The 18,150-nt window shown below is 46.1% G+C and overlaps 1 protein-coding gene across 2 annotated transcripts in view; it reads right to left on the reverse strand.

Annotated features, from left to right (window-relative positions):
• The window catches only part of LOC133490402 (titin-like), a 29,529-nt gene extending 16,016 nt beyond the window's left edge, over positions 1-13,513 (reverse strand). For both annotated transcript variants that reach the window (XM_061800417.1, XM_061800411.1), the window contains exons 1-18: positions 12,225-13,513; positions 11,848-12,144; positions 9,179-9,766; positions 8,781-9,083; positions 8,408-8,704; positions 8,017-8,304; positions 7,613-7,918; positions 7,200-7,502; positions 6,811-7,116; positions 4,965-6,728; positions 4,555-4,848; positions 4,183-4,467; positions 3,802-4,101; positions 1,661-3,733; positions 1,272-1,574; positions 891-1,196; positions 480-770; positions 97-396 (exon numbers count right to left, since the gene is read on the reverse strand). In XM_061800417.1, coding sequence (XP_061656401.1) covers positions 97-396; positions 480-770; positions 891-1,196; positions 1,272-1,574; positions 1,661-3,733; positions 3,802-4,101; positions 4,183-4,467; positions 4,555-4,848; positions 4,965-6,728; positions 6,811-7,116; positions 7,200-7,502; positions 7,613-7,918; positions 8,017-8,304; positions 8,408-8,704; positions 8,781-9,083; positions 9,179-9,766; positions 11,848-12,144; positions 12,225-13,419 — 9,799 coding nt within the window. In that variant the 5' untranslated portion in view covers positions 13,420-13,513. The remainder of the gene's footprint in view (positions 1-96; positions 397-479; positions 771-890; positions 1,197-1,271; positions 1,575-1,660; positions 3,734-3,801; positions 4,102-4,182; positions 4,468-4,554; positions 4,849-4,964; positions 6,729-6,810; positions 7,117-7,199; positions 7,503-7,612; positions 7,919-8,016; positions 8,305-8,407; positions 8,705-8,780; positions 9,084-9,178; positions 9,767-11,847; positions 12,145-12,224) is intronic.
• Positions 13,514-18,150: the final 4,637 nt, after the last annotated feature.

The raw sequence follows: 18,150 nt of genomic DNA on the forward strand, positions 1-18,150 counted from the left end.
ACCTTTCGGAAACTTTTTAGTCATAACTTCCACTGTAAATGAACTCATAAATCTCTTCTAAAGGCATTTAACAATGATTTGGACAGGGCCACTCACTGAAAGTATTTCTGGCAACCATGGCCTCTGAGAGAAGGGGTATTCCAGCGCCATACTTGTTGACTCCCCTGACTCTGAACAAGTACTCTGTGTTCTTTAACAGACCGGTGATGTTGCAGATCAGGTCTTTGCACTCGGCATGCATGAAAACCCAGTTAAGTCTGTTGGTGTCTCTTCTCTCCACGAGGTAGTGAGATACCTCATCACCACCATCCTCTAGAGGAGGTTTCCAGCTCAGAGTGCATGATTCCTCAGTTATCCTGCTGATCTCGATGCTGCCTTCACAGACTCCTGGAGTGTCTAGAAATATTAGTCATTGTGTTGTTAGCAGTGTCCTAGTCAAACGATGATTTTGATTACCAGGAGGAATCATTTCCACTTACCAAGTACTTTGACATTGACCTCGGCAGTCTTGGTTCCACTCACATTCCGAACAGTGAGAATGTACTTTCCAGTATCATCTCGGTCACAGAACTTGATGATGGCCATTGCTCGGTTGGATGTATATTGCAGGTGGTACTTGTCACATAACTCCAGTTCCCTGTTGCCCTTAGACCAGGAAGCTTTGGGGTCAGGCCTGCCACCCACCGCAGCGTCGAGAACTAGATCTGACCCAGCTCTCACCATAACAACTTCAGATAAGAGCTTGCTGTCCAACTGAGCCTTTGGAGGTTCTGCCATAATATACAGATATACAGAACACATTTACACCAGTTGCATCTGCGTGGTCAACCAGAGGATTTGAGACGTGTCACATATTTTGGTCATTTTCATATCGCAAACAATTAGCTTACCGAAGTCAATTTTGCACTGCACGGAGCCCGTGGACTCAGACGGGGTGCTGAAGACCTGGTTTGCATTCTTGGCAATGACTCTGAACTCGTAGGGTTCGCCTTCTCCCAGGGCGGTAACAGTGTAGAAATTGTCCACAACATTCGTGTAGTTACATTTCAGCCAGCGGCCCTCCCCAGTCAAAGTGTATGGTTTGCGTTCAATAATGTAACCCACGATTGGACTTCCACCGTCATTCAGTGGAGTCAACCATTTGAGCGACACGGTGGTCCTGGTTACCTTTGTCACTTCTGGCTTACCTGGTGGATCTAAGAACAGAGTTGTTGACTTGTGTTAGTCTCGGGTCAGAGGTGATCAATGTTCATTGGGCAAGCTATACTCACCAACAGGGTTTTGGGCAATTGCTCCTTTGGAGGCTTCACTGGCTTTGCTCAGACCAGCGCTGTTCATGGCATAAACCCGGAACTGATACTCCAGACTTTCAACAAGGTCGTCCACCTTGTAAAAGCACTCAAAGCAAGGGATCTTGTTCTCTCTTACCCAGAGAATATTATTTCTCTCCTTCTTTTCAATCCAGTAACCTGTCACCTTGCTGCCTCCGTCATGATAGGGCTCCTCCCATTTCAAGGTCATTGTGTTGGCAGAGATATTAAAGACCAATGGCCTTGTTGGGGGTCCAGGTGGTGCTACATTAGTAAAATGTAACGGTAGTTATTCATGACTTTTAGGATCAAAAGTCTGACTGTCATTCAGGTTCAGGAATTATACTTACTGTAAGAATGCTCGGCAACGATAGTCTCTGACTCAGCCGGCTTGCTCACACCAAATCTGTTCTCGGCAGAGACCCTGAAGGTGTACTGCATGTACTTGGTCAGATGACTCACATGAAGAGATGTGTGTTTCACACTGGAGTTGATCAGCTGCCATGCAGTGGAACCAGATTCACGCTTCTCCACGATGTAGTTGGTAATGTCAGTGCCGCCATCGTCTTCTGGCGCATCCCAGTTGACAACACAAGATTCTGAGGTGATATTTGAGATTTCAACAGGCCCCTTTGGAGGACTGGGTCTACCTGTAACATTTACATCGATAGTGAAGGTCTTGGATCCGGCGACATTTTCCAGGGTCAGGTGGTATTTCCCACCATCGCCCCTCATGGCATCCTTGACTGATATGATTGCTCTGTCTTTAGTTACTTTAATGGAAACCCGTTCAGAGTTCTTCAGCCTCATCTCCTCCAGCCTCCAAGTTACCTTGGGAGCAGGTCTCCCACTGATGGGAACATCAATTGTGAACGTGCTACCTGATCTGCATGTGATCAGCTGATTTGTGATCTCACTAAGATCAGCTGCCGGTTCAATATGAGGTTCTTTGACCAACACTGGGGCTGGAATTTCCCTAGGTCTGCTGAGGCCAGATTCATTCTTAGCTTTCACACGGAAGTGATATTCATCTCCTTTGTTGAGCTTTTCGACCGTGTAGGAGAGGTTCTTGGTATTGCCAACCACGACCCACTTGTCTGTGCCTTTTGGCCTGGCCTCAATGACATAACACTGGATACGGCTTCCACCATCATACTCTGGCTTCAGCCAACTCAATGAAACTGAGCTGTCTGTTGTGTCCACAATGTCCATTCTCTTTGGTGGTCCTGGCTCGGCGGTAGCAATAACAGGCTCCGTTATCTCAAGCACCTCACCAACACCGTACTGGTTTTCTGCAGAGACCCTGAAGAAGTATGGCACTCCCTCAAGGAGGTCCTGGATCTTCATTATATTCTGAGTGCATTTACCCCCAGACTGCTGCCAGGTGCGACGGGTTGCCTCTCGCCTCTCGACAATATAGTGATGGATTCGTGCACCACCATCATTAATTGGAGGGTCCCATGCAAGTGTGACTGAACCTCTGGACACCTCTTGAAAGGCTAAAGCCTGAGGAGCCCCAGGAGTGTCCATGACTTTCACAGTGAAAATGATGGCCTCGCTACCACTGCTGTTCTGTAGGTTGACAGTGTATTTTCCCGAATCATTTCTTGAGCAATTTTCAATATGCAGAGTACTAATGCCCTCTGCAGTTGTGACCTCTGACATCGCACTTAGTTCTCCTTCCCCTTCTTCTCTCAGCCAAGTCGCAACTGGGACGGGCTTCCCCCTGAATTGGACACTTAGCTTCACTGAACCGCCAGCTTTGACAATATGCATTTGCTTGAAGGTGGCATCAATATCCACCTCTGGTGGTGTGAGTCTATCAATGGCCTGAGCCGGTTCTAGAGTTGCCATGTCTTCGCCTCTTCCGACTTGATTTACGGCTGCAACGCGGAATTTGTACTCAACCCCAGTATGTAGACCAGTCACCTTATACTCTGTTTCTGGCACCAGCTCAGTATTTACTCTGTTCCAGTCTGTTTCATCGTTCTTAACCATCTCGACGATGTAGCCCAGAATATCAGAACCGCCATCATCTGCAGGCTTGGTCCATTCTAGACTAATGGAGTCACCAGTGGAGTCTGACACACAGACCACAGATGGGGCACATGGGATATCCTTAGGCTCAACAGCTTTTATGGGCAGGGAGATATTGCTGGGAGCTCCAACACCAGCATCATTCACAGCCATAACCCGGAACTCATACTCCATATCTTCTGTGAGATTAATAACCTTGTGAGCACATTCAGTGATGGGTTTCTTTGAAAGCACCTTGTAGAATCGGACAGTCTTTTTCTCTCGTTTTTCCAGAATATAGAAATGAATGGGGTTTCCGCCATCAAATGTTGGAGGAGTCCATGCCAAAGTTATGCTTTCTCCTGTGATCTCAGTGGCATCTGGAGTGCCTGGAGAATTCGGGGTAGCTGTGGAGAAATGTAGAGACAATACTGAAATATCTTGTAAAATGAAAGATTTTAATCTCGTCACTTACTGTATTGCAGCTGTGCAATAATAGGGCAGGATTCTAATGGTCTTCCAACACCAAATCTGTTGACAGCTGAGACCCTGAACTGGTACTCATTGATCTTAATGAGTTTGGTTGCACTAAAAGTGCACTCTCGACAGTTTTCAGACACTAATGCCCAAGAGATCTTGGATGTTTCACGTTTCTCAATGATGTAATGTGTAATTTCTGAGCAGCCATCGTTCTCTGGCGGATTCCAGGACAGAGTACATCTGCCCTCTGAGATGTTGCTAAATGTGATGGGTCCTACTGGTTCTCCAGGAGTGTCTGCATCACAAAATACAGGAAACTCAGGTGTAATAAATCACTCGTACATATATACTCCAATAGACAAAGACAACTGCACACCTTGGACTTGAACCAAGAGATCCTCCTTTTTTACGCCAGATCCATTGGTCGCTTCAACGGTGTAGAGACCACGGTGACTGCGGTCAGCATCTCTGATGAAAAGGGTGCTGCATCCAGCAATAGTGATAATATCCAGCATCCTTTTGGTGATTTCTACACCATCTCGGTACCAGAGCACCTTAGGAACAGGCCGTCCTGTAATGGCCACTTTCACCTTGATGTTGTCACCCGCTTTAACAGTCAAACCCTCAAAATACTCTGGGCCAAATTCAATGTGAGGAGCAGCTGGTTTGGGCGACACGGCAATCAGTAAAGTTCAGGATAATTGATGATCATTACCTGTATTACTCTCACTGAATTATCTTCACTTACCATTCTCGCTCCTGACCACAATCAAACCAGATGAGTTGGACGGAGGGCTGACGACACCAATGGCATTTCGAGCAATCACCCTGAACTCATAGCGCTCGTTCATTGTCAAACCAGTCACAGTGTACTGGCAGTCATGAACATCATTCAAGTTGGCCTTGAACCAACGGCCTTGTCTCTGTCGTTTCTCAATATTGTAGCCAGTAATCTTGCTACCTCCATCACGTTTGGGTGCGTCCCATTTTAGCGTGATTGAGTCACTAGTCACGTCAGTGTAGTCGGGTTGGCCAGGAGGATCTGCAAAAAAGAAGTCGAGTTTTTCATTTGCCTTGCAATGGGGTTGGAGAGAATTTATTCATTGGGGAATAAATTGTGCTCCGTACTGTGAGCATTTGGACAGAGTCAAAACTCACCAACAGGACTGACAGCCATAGTGGGCTTACTCTCATCACTCATCCGGCTGCAGCCAGCATCATTCTGTGCATAGACTCTGAACGAGTACTCGAGGCCTTCAATGAGATCCGAGATCCTGTACTCAGTTTCTCTGATGAGCGCCATGTTCACCTTCTGCCACATAAAGCTGTTCTTTTCCCTCTTCTCCACATGGAATCCCTGGATGGGGGTACCACCGTCATAGATGGGCTTCTCCCACTGGATAGTCATGCCATCGTTAGTGATGTTGTACACAACAGGCTTGCCTGGCGGACCTGGGGGCCTGAACTGGTGCTTGGCAATTACCGTTTGTGAGACGAGGGGTTCACTGACACCATACCTGTTCTCAGCACACACTCTGAACTGATATTGGACACCCTTGATAAGGTTAGGCACTTTGAATTGAGTTCCTTCCACACTGGAACAAGCCATCTTCCAGTCAGGCTGAGAAGTGTCGCGCTTCTCTACACTGTAGCAGTTGATTTCTCCACCTCCGTCATCCTGGGGCTCATCCCAGGAGATCGTGACGCTTTCTGCTCTTACTTCATCAAGGCGGATGGGTCCAAGGGGCTTTGATGGGGGTCCGAGGGTAATGACGTGGATATGGAAAGACTTTCTGTTGATTTTGTTGTCAAGAGTGAGTGTGAATTTACCCTCATTCTCTTTCTTCACATTCTTTATCATGAGTGTGGCTTTGTTCTCTGTCTTCTTGAAGCGTATTTCATTGCTTTCCTTCAAGGGAAGGTTATCCTTCAGCCAAAAGACCGTTGGTTTGGGTTTACCTTTGTATGGCAGCTCAATGTGGACATTATGACCTAAGCGAACACAAATTCTTCCGTCTGGATAGTCTGCAAGGCTTGCTTCAGGCGTAATTACGTAGTCGATTACTTTGATTGGCCCTATCTTCACAAAATCCCCCTGGCCCTTCTCATTTCGAGCAGCTACTCTGAAGAACATATCAGAGTGCTCCTTTAGTTTTTTTACCTCAAATTCACAGTATCGGCTCGTTCCTCCCAGTGTCCATTCCTCATCTGAAGTTTTCTTTTCAATGATGTAGTCGGAGATGATACTTCCGCCATCATAATCAGGCTTTAGCCACTGCAGACTAACAGAAGACTTAGAGGAATCCTTCATCGAAACGTCTTTGACTGGTCCAGGGGTCTGTGTAGCCTTCACTGGTTCGAGTGTTTCGCATGGTTCACCAACACCATTCTCATTCTCTGCTAGAAGACGGAAGAAGTAGGATGTCTTTTCAGAGAGATCTTCAATTGTGTAGATTGTGTCAGTGCATTTGCTTGTTACTGTAGAGTACGATCTCTTTGAAGAGTCTCTCTTCTCAATAATGTAGTTGGTGATTTCAGCGCCACCATCGAGGAGTGGGCTCTCCCAGCAAAGAGTTACTTTCCCGCTGGTTACTTCTTTCAATGTCAGGTTCCTGCACTGAGATGGAGAGTCCTGGACCTTTACCGACAAGGTTAATGTCTTGGGCTCTCCCACACCGTTCTCAATCTTGACTGTATATTTTCCAGTGTCAAGCTTGGTTACTTCACGCATAATGAGGACTGTGGTTGTATCTGAATGGTGGAACTCAAAAGAGGGGTTGTTGTCAATGCATACATCTCCTTTGCTCCAGGAAGCACAGGGAGATGGTCGACCCTTCAGCGGAACAGAGAGCTCCACGTCCTTGCCGGCTTTCACAATATAATGAGTTCTTGTGGCCACATCGGAGTCAATCTGTGCTTCCTCTGTGAAAATTATGTTTTTGTAATTTATCAACAAAAGATGAAAACAACAAGTTGTGTTTCTAAAGTCCTCAAAGTCACTTACCTAGGATATCTTTAGCCTGTACGGGTTCAGTCATCTGCAAGGGTTCACCAAGGCCTACGCAGTTGACAGCAGAAACTCGAAAGAAGTAGTTCACGTCTGGCTTTAAGTCATGTACAGTGTACTCTGTCAACTTGACCTCTCCCTTTGAAGTAACCATTGCCCAATCTTCCTCTCCCTCGTTGAGTTTCTCCACCATGTAGCTGGTCACCTCACTGCCTCCATCCCATTCTGGCTTGGACCATCCCAATGTGATAGAGGTCTTTGTGGAATCCATCACCTTCAGCTTGCAAGGCTCATCTGGTGGATCTGTAAATGAAATTAATTTATAGGCACATGAGGTCCCTGGTTTACATTTTTTTTTTTTTGAAGGAGTGGCTTTTACCACTTACCAATTGGATCAGCAGCCTTATAGAAGTCAGATACATCTGAGAAGGGTCCTTCCCCGGCCTTGTTAATGGCACAGACACGATACTGGTAATCATTTCCTTCAGTTAGGTGGTAGACAGTCTGTTTGTTGTCAGGAATAGGATCCTTGCAAACTCGGATCCAGCGCAAACTCTTCTTGTCACGTCTCTCCAGGTAGTAGCCAGTAACTGTGCTACCCCCATCTATACCCGGACCTTCCCATTCTACCACCATAGTAGTCTTGGTGATGGTGTTCACCTCAGGAGTATGTGGCTGCCCCGGAGTTACTAATGGAAACGGACAAAGAATTTGATTTGTTTCTGATAGTTGTAGACAGAAGAACCCCCAAGAGTTAAATGCTTGATTATAAAACCTTACATCACAACGGACAGCTTACCAAAAGCATTCTTTGCAACAACAGCCTCTGACTCCAGTGGCACACCAATGCCATACTTGTTAACAGCCATCACGCGGAACACATATTCATTTCCTCGCACCAGTTTTCCGACAGAGATGTATGTCTGTTCATGGCTCTCTGAGATAGTGGACCAAACCACTCTGCTGGTTTCACGCCTCTCGACAATGTAGTGTGTCACCTGTGAACCTCCGAGGTCAGCCTCACTCACAGGTTCCCAGCGGAAGGTGATTCTGTCTGCTGTAATGAGGGTAAAATTTATGCTACCAGCTGGGGGTCCAGGTTTGTCTATGGTGGGATGGAAAGGACCACACATAAATAAAAAGAATTGAGGAATGACAGGAAATGTTTCAAATCTGGGATAATGAACAACGCTGTCAAAATACCAAGGATTTCAACTGCGATCGTGGCAGTTGCAGAGCCCAGGATATTCTTGATCTTGACCTGATACGAGCCAGTGTGCTTGCGGGTCGCATCCTTGATCACGACGGCCGACGAGTCGGTTGTGCTTTCCACGCACAAGGAAGAAGAAGCCACAAGCTCCTTTCCATTCTTCAGCCACTCTATGCTTGGCTGAGGTTTTGCGATGATTCTGACTCTGATTTTAACGGAAGTTCCGGCTTTGTACTGAACCACATCCAAATACTCTGGAGGGACGTCAAGGGCTGGAGCACCTGCACATTAAAATGTTGGATTTTTTTTTTTTTTAATGCATTGTGTTATTCTTAGTATCCCAAATAACATCAATAGATGCGAAAAATGAAAATGAGTACTAACCACATGCATCAATACAAGTTACTGGGCCGGCAATAAGAGAAGGGTTACTGACAGAGCCAAGAGCATTCTTTGCATACACCCTGAATTCATAAGATTCATTCTGGTTCAGGCCAGACACTGTGAAGTCCATCTCAGGGATATTTGAGAAATTAGCCTTCACCCATCTGCCACTGGCTGCTTCCCTTCTCTCCACACTGTAGCCAGTGATCTTACTGCCACCATCATATGGTGGCCTCTGCCAGGACAGGCTGACTGAGTTCTTTGTGACTTCAGTGACATGGACATTAGCGGGAGGCTCTGTAGTAGAGAAGGTTGCCGAATTAAATTGGAGTAAAAGAAAGTGCCGAGTATCTGAACGAGGTGTACTACTTACCACACGCGTCAATAGCCAGCACCTCTTCAGATATCTTGCTCATCTTTCCAATACCGGCAGCATTTTCAGCCGCCACCTTGAACTCGTAGATGAGACCCGGGCAGATGTTGGTGACCCGTAACTGGTTTCCTGGTACTGCCATTTTATTAATCTTTTGCCAGAGAATACTGCTCCTTTCCTTCATCTGCAGATGATATCCAATCACGGGATTCCCACCGTCGTTGACCGGTTCGTTCCAGCAGACTGTTAGGTTATCTCTACATACGAAACTAACCCAAGGTGTGGATGGAGGCCCAGGGAAGGCTGGAATTAAAATAACAGCATATGTGACTAAATGGTGCATATGGGGGGAAAAAGTTAGTTGTTCAATGTACAACTATAAATCCAAAATGACCTACTGAATGGAAGCTTGATCATGACTGGCTTGCTGTCAATGTGGTCACTGACACCATAGCGATTCTGAGCCTTAATTCTGAACTGATATTCCTCCCCCTTGGTCAGCTTTGTTGCCTTGAATTCACTTCTGGCAATGTTACTTGACATCTCTGTCCAAGTAGGTGTGCTAGTTTCCCGTCTCAGGACGAGATAATTGGTAACGGGACTTCCACCATCGTATTCTGGAGGGGCCCATTTCAGGTATGCTGTGGTCTCTCCAACCTCTCCTATCTCCACAGGTCCAACAGGGGGTCCAGGTTTATCTAGTACAATGACGTTCATGAAGATCTTGGTGGCGCCACCAAGGTTCGAGGCAGTTACTTCATATTTTCCAGCGTCACTTGTCATGCTTTCATTCAGGGTGAATGTTAAGCTGTCAGGAGTGACTTCAGTCAATAGTCTTTTGGATCCCTTGATGGCGACATTATTCTTAGACAAAGTCACGTTAGGCATTGGCTTCCCAGTCATTGGAATGTCAAAGGTAAGGTTGGCTCCAGCTCTTACGTAAACAGTATTCTTGGGGTAATTTTTCAGATCAAACTCTGGAGCCTCTGTTGAAATTCAAACAAAATTGTAAACCCAATGTCAAGCAAACTTGAAGAAGAAGAAAAAAAAAACATTGAAAGCAAAAATATGCTCCTTTTACAGTATTTTTTCTAGTTGGGAATCTCTGGCAATAGGCTGACACGATACATACAAATTCACAGGTCGCGATAGGTTTCAAAATATAAAATTTTTATAACAAAATCAGTATCACAAACATCTTTATTTGGCCAAAGGAATATGTCTCCAGTCGTTGGAGCCACTTTCGTATGCCAATAAACAATCTACAGAGAATACTTTTGTGACATAAAGACACCGAGAAAAACAGTAATTAAGCAATAAAAGGTTGCTAGTAATCTGGTAAGGACAGCAGTGTTTCTTTTGTTTTTTTGTTTTTGGACAATGAGTCTTAGAGCAATAGTCGGTTGTCATGACCATTGTGTAAAGGGGGTCGAGACTTCAAGAAATGTATACAGGTCAAAGTGACCAGTAGTGTGATAATCACAATCCGCTTTAATGGCAAGGTATGTAACAACACACAAGGCATTTGTCTACGGAAGTTGTTGCCGCCATAGAACGACATCCATGTTGAGTATGAAGAAAAGAACAAATGAACTAACATCAGTGAAGGACAATAGGCAGTCAATTGACAAGGAACATTTTGTTTTCCTTAGCAGAACTCACAGTTGTGCAAGAAGCATTTAGAACTATTCGAGTGCTCTCAGGATTCTTGGCAAATTTTGTGCCACTAAAAGAGTCTCTTACCGATACAGTTATATCTCTCTTCTTTATGAATGGATATCCGCTCGCATCCCGCAACCTCGCATTCCCAACCATAATATCTACGATATGCCTTGGCGATTTAAAGTGTTTAGATCCTCTTACGGTTTTCACTCTTTGTTGTATTGCAGCCATTTGCGAAAATCATTTATGCTCATTTATTTCCCTCAATAAGCAAACACGACACCCCATATTGAGAGAATTATTGAAATTTCTGCATATTCATTTAAAAAAAACCCTTGAAATATCACACAGCAATAAGTATTCATTCGTTTGTTGTGACACCCATCTATTTAACTCGGGTGGTGTCCACATCTTTTGATCATCCATGAGATGATTCTACACCTTTATTGGAGTCCAGGTGTGTTTGATTATACCTATTTTACTTATTTAGGAAAGCCACATACCTGTCCATATCAGACCTTACAGCTCACGATGCATGACAGATCAAAGGAGAATCATGAGGTCAAAGGAATTGCCTGAAGAGCTGAGGGACAAAATTGAACAGATCTGGCCAAGGTTGCCGAAACAGTTCTGCTTGAGAGCATAGTGGCATCCGGAAACCTTAAATGGAACATGTTTGAGATGACCAGAATCCTTCCCAGAGCTCGTCGTCCGGCCAAACTGAGCAATCGGGGGTGGGGTTTGGGTCAGAGAGGTAAAGAAGAACCCAAAGATCACTGTGGCTGAGCTCCAGAGAAGCGATCGGGATATGGGAGAAACTTTTAAAAAGTTAACCATCACTACAGCCCTCTACCAGTCAGGGCTTTAGGACAGAATGATCCTGACAGAAGCCTCTCCTCAGGGCAAGACAGATGAAAGCCCACATGGAGCTTGCTGAAATACACCTGAAGTACTCCAAGGTGGTGAGAAATAAGATTATCTGGTTTGATGAGACAAAGATATCGAAGATGGAGAAAACCAGACACTGCTCATCACCTGTGCAAGGCAGTTCCAACAGCGAAGCATGGGTGGCAGCATCATGCGAAGGAAAGATGAATACAGCCAAGTATAGGGATATCCCGAATGAAAACCTTCTCCACAGTACTCGGGACCTCAGATTGGGGCAAAGGGCCACTGACCCAAAGCGTAGCTAAAATAACGCAGGAGTGGCTTCAAAACAACTCAGTGACAAAGAACAAATGTGTTTGGCAAATGGCTGCGATAAAAAAAGTGTGAAGAATTGAAGGGATCTGAATACTTTCTGCACCCACTGTATATTTATAATAACGTGCATTGACAACTGCATCTTGAGCTACTGCAGATAACAAAATATATCAAAGATTTGCAGAAATGTAAAATAGATTACCTTGAAGTTCCTTGACGAGAACTGGTACAATCATCTCTTTTGGTTCACTTAGTCCAGCATGGTTCTCAGCTCGCACTCTGAAGAAGTACTCTGTGCCTTCCCTCAGGCTTTTTATGGTATGGCTCATGGCCCTCACTGTGGCACACTTGACCCAATTTGTCTGTCCCTTCTCCAGAGCATCAACGAGGTAACCCTTCACTCTACTCCCACCGTCGTACTCGGGTCGGGTCCAGCAAATTGTAACGCTGTCTTTGGTGACATTTGCAACTCCCAGTTTCATGGGGACACTTGGCACCTCTATGAAACAAAAAGGGTACCGTTGAATGAGTTCGTTTTGCAAACTTGATGCAATGAAAAGGGATCGATTTGAAGTTTACCTGTAATCTTGGTGCCAGCCTTAGCCTCTTGTGGTACGCCCACGCCATATTCGTTCTCTCCGATAACTCTGAAGTAGTAGATGGCTCCTTCAAGCAGGGCTTCTACTTTATACATCAATGCGTGGCAGTTACTTGTCACAGAAACCCAGGCCTTTTTACTGGCCTCGCGCTTTTCAACATGATAAGCCTTCACTGCATCTCCACCATCATTCTCCGGGGCTTCCCAAGTGAGGGTTGCTGACTCCCTGGTTACTGCTGAAACTTTGACATTGACTGGGGGTCCGGGAGAGTCGAGCACCTTGACAACGATGGGTAATGTTGCTTTTCCTAGTGATGATTCAATACTGACACAGTATTCTCCCGAATCATTTCTCGTTGACTTTTCAATGGTCAGTGAAGTGCTGGAGTTTGTTGAATCAATTGTTCCTCTCGCCTTGAGATCGCTGCCTTCTTTGGCCCATTCCACTGAGGGAACAGGTTTTCCTTTGAATGAAACATTGAGGGTAAACGCTGTGCCGTTCTGAACCACAAGGACTTTGCGCATCTCGATGTCCACATTGAATGCTGGCTCGACAGTTCTTTCCACTGCCGCAGCTGCATCGGAATAGCGGCTGCGCTCACTGCTTCCAACTTTGTTTACTGCTTTGACGCAGAATTCATAGACCATATCAGGTTTTAGTCCAGTAATTGTGAACTCCAAGCTTTTGGTCAGTGCAATGGCCTGCACCCATCTCTGCAGTTCTTCGGGTGACTCCTCTTCCTCTCCCTCATATTCCTCTTCATCCTCTGCCACCACTGTTTTTTGTTTGGGAATGTAGTCCCTGTATTCTACACTGTATCCAAGGACGGGAGCACCTCCATTATCAGTAGGTGGTTTCCATCCAATGGAAACACTTTCCTTTGTTGAATTCACTATCTTTGGCTTGGATGGAGGAACAGGAACTGCCAGAGGATCAACCGCTCTACATAAGGCAGAGGTTTCACTTGGAGGGCTCAGACCGGCAGCATTTTCAGCATAGACCCTGAAATCATACTCACAACCCTTGCGCAGTTTGGTTGCCACTGTGGTGCATTCAGTGACTTGATCTCGATTGACACGGATCCAGTGCATACCCATCTTCTCCCGACGCTCTATTACATAGCCAGTGATGGGAGTGCCTCCGTCACTCATTGGTTTGCACCACGTAAGGGTCATTGAATTTCCAGTAATATCAGTGATGTCAACGTTAAGCGGTGCTGTGGCAAATGTGTATGGATCAGTGATCTTGACAGCATTACTTTCCAAAGCCTCACCAGTTCCATGTTTGTTAATAGCCAAAACCCTGAAGGCATATTCATTGCCCTTCAGCAGTCCTGTGACAACAAAGTATGTTTTGGTGACATCGCCCTTCACTAGTGTCCAGGCCAAGCAGCTGCTCTCTCGCTTCTCAACAACGTAGTTTGTGATCTCTGCACCACCAGGCTCCTGAGGTGGACCCCATGACAAAGTGCATGCCTCAGCTGTGACATCTGTAATTTGCAGAGGCCCTGCAGGGGGACCTGACTTGTCCAAAATGACACAATTAATTGGCATGCTAACTGTACCAGCAATGTTCTTGAGAGTGAGTACATATTGACCAGAATCTCTTCTGATACAGTCTTTCACAATCACCGAGGTACTGGTATCTGTCGAAACAAGTTGGATTCTTGCTCGGAGCACAATCTCGTTGCCATCTTTGCTCCACGCAATGACGGGTTCAGGGCGGCCTGCAATGTCAGCATGAATCTTCATAGTTTCTCCTGCTTTAACAAACATTGTTTCTCTGTATTTAACATCCATCATGATGTGTGGCACCTCTACATCATCCTTGACAGTGATTGGGCCAGTGTTGTCGGAGGGTTCACTGAACAATCCTGCTGCATTTTTAGCAATGACGCGAAAGTCATACTGGTTGTTTTCTGTAAGGCCCGTCACATGATAGTGAGTCTCGGGCACATTAGTGAAGTTGCACCTTTTCCAGCGTCCTTCCGGAAGCTCTCTACATTCAATGATGTAACCTGATACCTTGGCACCACCATCATATTCTGGCTTGTCCCAAGACAAGGACACTGATGTTCTGCTGATAGCAGTGACAACAGGGGTTCCTGGAGGGTCACATGGATCTCTTGCCGCTACAGCTTCAGAGGCCTTGCTGCATTTACCGATACCAGCAATATTTTCAGCATAGACACGATATTCATACATCATACCCTCTTCGAGTCCACTGACTTTGTATTCAGAGTCCTTGATCATTCCTCTATTAATCTTAGTCCAGAGAATGCTAGCACGCTCCTTCCGCTCTAGGTGATAGCCAAGAACGGGACTCCCCCCATCATTGATCGGCTCATTCCAGGTCACCACCATGTAAGACTTGGTAGCAATCTTCACTGCAGGTGTGGAAGGAGGTCCGGGTTGCTTAAAGTTGTACTGAGCTGTAATTGCAGGAGAATCCAAATGTGCACTCTTCCCGTAACGGTTGACTGCATAGATCCGGAATTGATATTCTGCCCCGTGCGTCAGGTGGCCAGCCTTATAAGACGTTCTGGCCACATTGCTCGCAACCATTTGCCACTCTTGTGTATTTGTATCTCTCTTCTCAACAATATAGTTACTTATGGAGCAGCCGCCGTCATAGTCTGGTAGTGACCAGGACAGGGTGATGCTGTCAGAGGTCACAGCATCCACCTTCATGCTTGTCGGAGGACTCGGTTTATCCAGGACAATTACACCTAAATAGGACGTTGCTGTTCCTGCGGTGTTGGCCAGGGTGATCTCGTACTTTCCAACATGCTCCCTGGCCGCCTGTTTAATGAGAATCTTGGATGAGGTTGCGGTGTTTAAAATTGTAACTGAAGAAGTTTGCTTCACAGGAAGACCATCCCTCTTCCATGAGACAACAGGCTTAGGTCTGCCTCTGACTGGAAGCTCAATGGTCAGGTCATCTCCAGCTTTCACGCTGTATGCCGTGAACAATACGTTGACAGATGGCACAATTGCCACATCCTTTGCAACGACAGGCAAACCAAGCTCCTTCGGCTCACTCTTTCCCTTCTCGTTGATTGCAACAACTCTAAATAGATAGGTTTCATTGGGAGTCAGGTTAGGGATAGTTGCCTCTGGCACCTTGACTGTGCAGGCTGTACCCCACTTTTCACCAATCTTGGGTTTGAATTCAACATTGTAACAGATGACTTTGCTGCCACCATCATGCGCAGGTTTGTCCCATAAGAGTGAAACGCTGGTTTTAGTTACATCAACAATCGCGACATTGCTTGGTGGAAGGGGTACCTCAGACACTTTCATTTCTTTGGTTTCAGCCACTTGTCCTTGGCCATACTCATTAACAGCACAAACCCTGAAGTAGAAAATGCTACCCTCGGGCAACTCTTCAATCTTAAATGTTCTGGCTGTGCAGTTGCTGGTTACAGTAGTGTAGGCCTTCCGGACAGACTCTCTCTTCTCTACAATGTAATTGGTGACTTTAGACCCACCGTCAGTGAGTGGTGTATCCCAGACAAGCGTCACCGAATCCTTTTTTACTTCCTTCACAGAGAGGTTCTGCGGTGCACTTGGTGTATCCAAAATTCTCACGGCGACAACGGCTGACTTTGAACCACTGTTGTTCTCCAAGGTGAGTGAGTACTTTCCACTGTCCCATCGGTTCACATTGTCAATTACAAACATGGTGTATGAGCTTGTGGTGTCAATAACCACCCGATCTGGGAGAGTACCATCAATTTTTTCCCATTTTACGTTAGGTTCGGGCCTTCCTCTGATGGTGACAAACAGACGCACTGTACCGCCAGCACGTACAGACACCACCTTTCTGAGATCAGCGTCAAGCTCAATCTCTGGTGCTTCGACCCGGTCCAGAGCAACCACTGTGCCATGAACATAAGCAGCCTCGCCCACTCCCTCTGAGTTGATGGCACAGACACGGAATTGGTATTCTTTGCCTTGTTTTAAGTCTGGGACAGTGAATTTAGTGGCCTGAATGCCAGACGGTGGTGTGGACATGGTCCACTCTTTTTCAACTGGTGCATCTACTGCTGGAGCAACTTCTACCTCCTCTGTTGATTCTGGCACTTGTGTATATTCCCGCATTTCAACTATGTAGCCCTTGATATAGGCACCACCATCAAAGTCAGGTTTGCCCCAGGAAAGTGAGACGGAAGACTTTGTGTAGTCTGTCACCTTGGGATGATGTGGGGGTCCTGGGGCTTTTGTGGCTTCACAGGCTCTGTAAAATAAGGACAGTTCACTGAGGTCTCCCATTCCAGCCTCATTGTCAGCTGCAACTCGGAACTCGTAGAAGTGATTCATCATCAGTCCTGTCACTTTGAAGTTAGTAGCTGTCAGTTTTTGTCTGTTGCACTTTGTCCACCTGACACTGTCTTTGTCACGTTTTTCAAGGTGATACCCCGCAATATCAGCTCCACCAGTCTGTTCTGGAGCTGTCCACGACACAACCATTGAATCTTTTGTGATCTGACTTGCTTCTGGTGTCCCAGGAGCACTCGGGGGCTTGTATGGATTGCGTGCGATGATGGGCTCACCCTCAAGGTAATCACCTATACCGTATTTGTTAACAGCCCTGACGCGTAAAATGTATTCATTCCCTGCAAGCAAGTTTGTGAGTGTAAAATGCAGAGTCTGGATATTGGCTGCAGCCACTGTCCAGGATAAGCTGCTGGTCTCTCTCTTCTCCAGGATATAATGGGTGATATTAGCACCGCCGTCCAGCGTTGGCTCAGACCAGGCAAGGCTACATCTGTCAGCCATGATTCCTGTTACCTTCAAGGGTCCAGTGGGTTTACCAGGTTTGTCGAGGACTTTGACCGTGATTGGGAAGCTTTTTGTACCACCCAGATTCTTTAGCATAAGTTCATAGTGCCCACTGTCCAATCTGGTGAGATCCTTAATAGTCATGGCAGCACATTTTTGAGTATTTTTCACTTCAATGCGCAGAGCTTTTTCCATTTCTTTGCCCTCCTTCATCCAGACCACGTCGGGAGCCGGTTTTCCATTGATGTCAGCATCGAGAGTTAAATGTTGTCCAGCATTGACAACGATGACATCCTTGTACTTGGGGTCCATTGAGGCCCTCGGTGGCTCAATTTCATCAGTAGCAGTAATCGGGCCAGAGCTGTCAGAGGGTTCGCTGAAGACACCAGCTGCATTTCTGGCAATAACCCGGAATTCATATTGCTCATTTTCTGTCAGACCGCTGACGTCGTATTCAGTCTCCATTATATTTGTGAAGTTTTCTCTCACCCAGCGCCCATCGGGAGAGGCAAGATCTTTCTTTTCAACAATATAGCCATTGACCTTGCTGCCACCATCATACTGAGGCTTGGTCCAACTAATCTTGATGAGATTTTTAGAAATGGTTACAGCCTGTGGAGCACCAGGCGGGTCACACGGATCACGAGCGACAAAGGACTCAGAGACTTTACTGCATCTGCCGATGCCAACAATATTTTCAGCATACACTCTGAACTCGTATCCAACTCCTTCTTCAAGATTACAGGTCTTGAACTGAGTATCACCAATCAGAGTCTTGTTCAGTTTGTTCCACAGGATGCTGCTCCTCTCTTTGCTCTCTAGATGGTATCCGATAACAGCACTTCCACCGTCATTCACTGGCTCATTCCATTGAATGATCATCATCTCTTTAGTTGCAGATTCAACATACGGCGTTCCAGGGGGGCCTGGTGGCTTGTATGGATACTGCACAACTATAGCCTTGGACTCGAGAGAGGCGCCTCTTCCATACCTGTTTTCAGCAATGACTCTGAATTGGTATTCCGCACCAGTTTTCAGCTTGGTCACTTTGAAAGCTGTCCTAGCCAGCTGTGTGGTGACTGACTGCCATGTATTCCCTGTGGTCTCCCGCTTTTCTACAAT

This window comes from Syngnathoides biaculeatus, chromosome 2, assembly GCF_019802595.1.
Source record: "Syngnathoides biaculeatus isolate LvHL_M chromosome 2, ASM1980259v1, whole genome shotgun sequence".
In the NCBI taxonomy this organism is placed as follows: domain Eukaryota; kingdom Metazoa; phylum Chordata; class Actinopteri; order Syngnathiformes; family Syngnathidae; genus Syngnathoides; species Syngnathoides biaculeatus.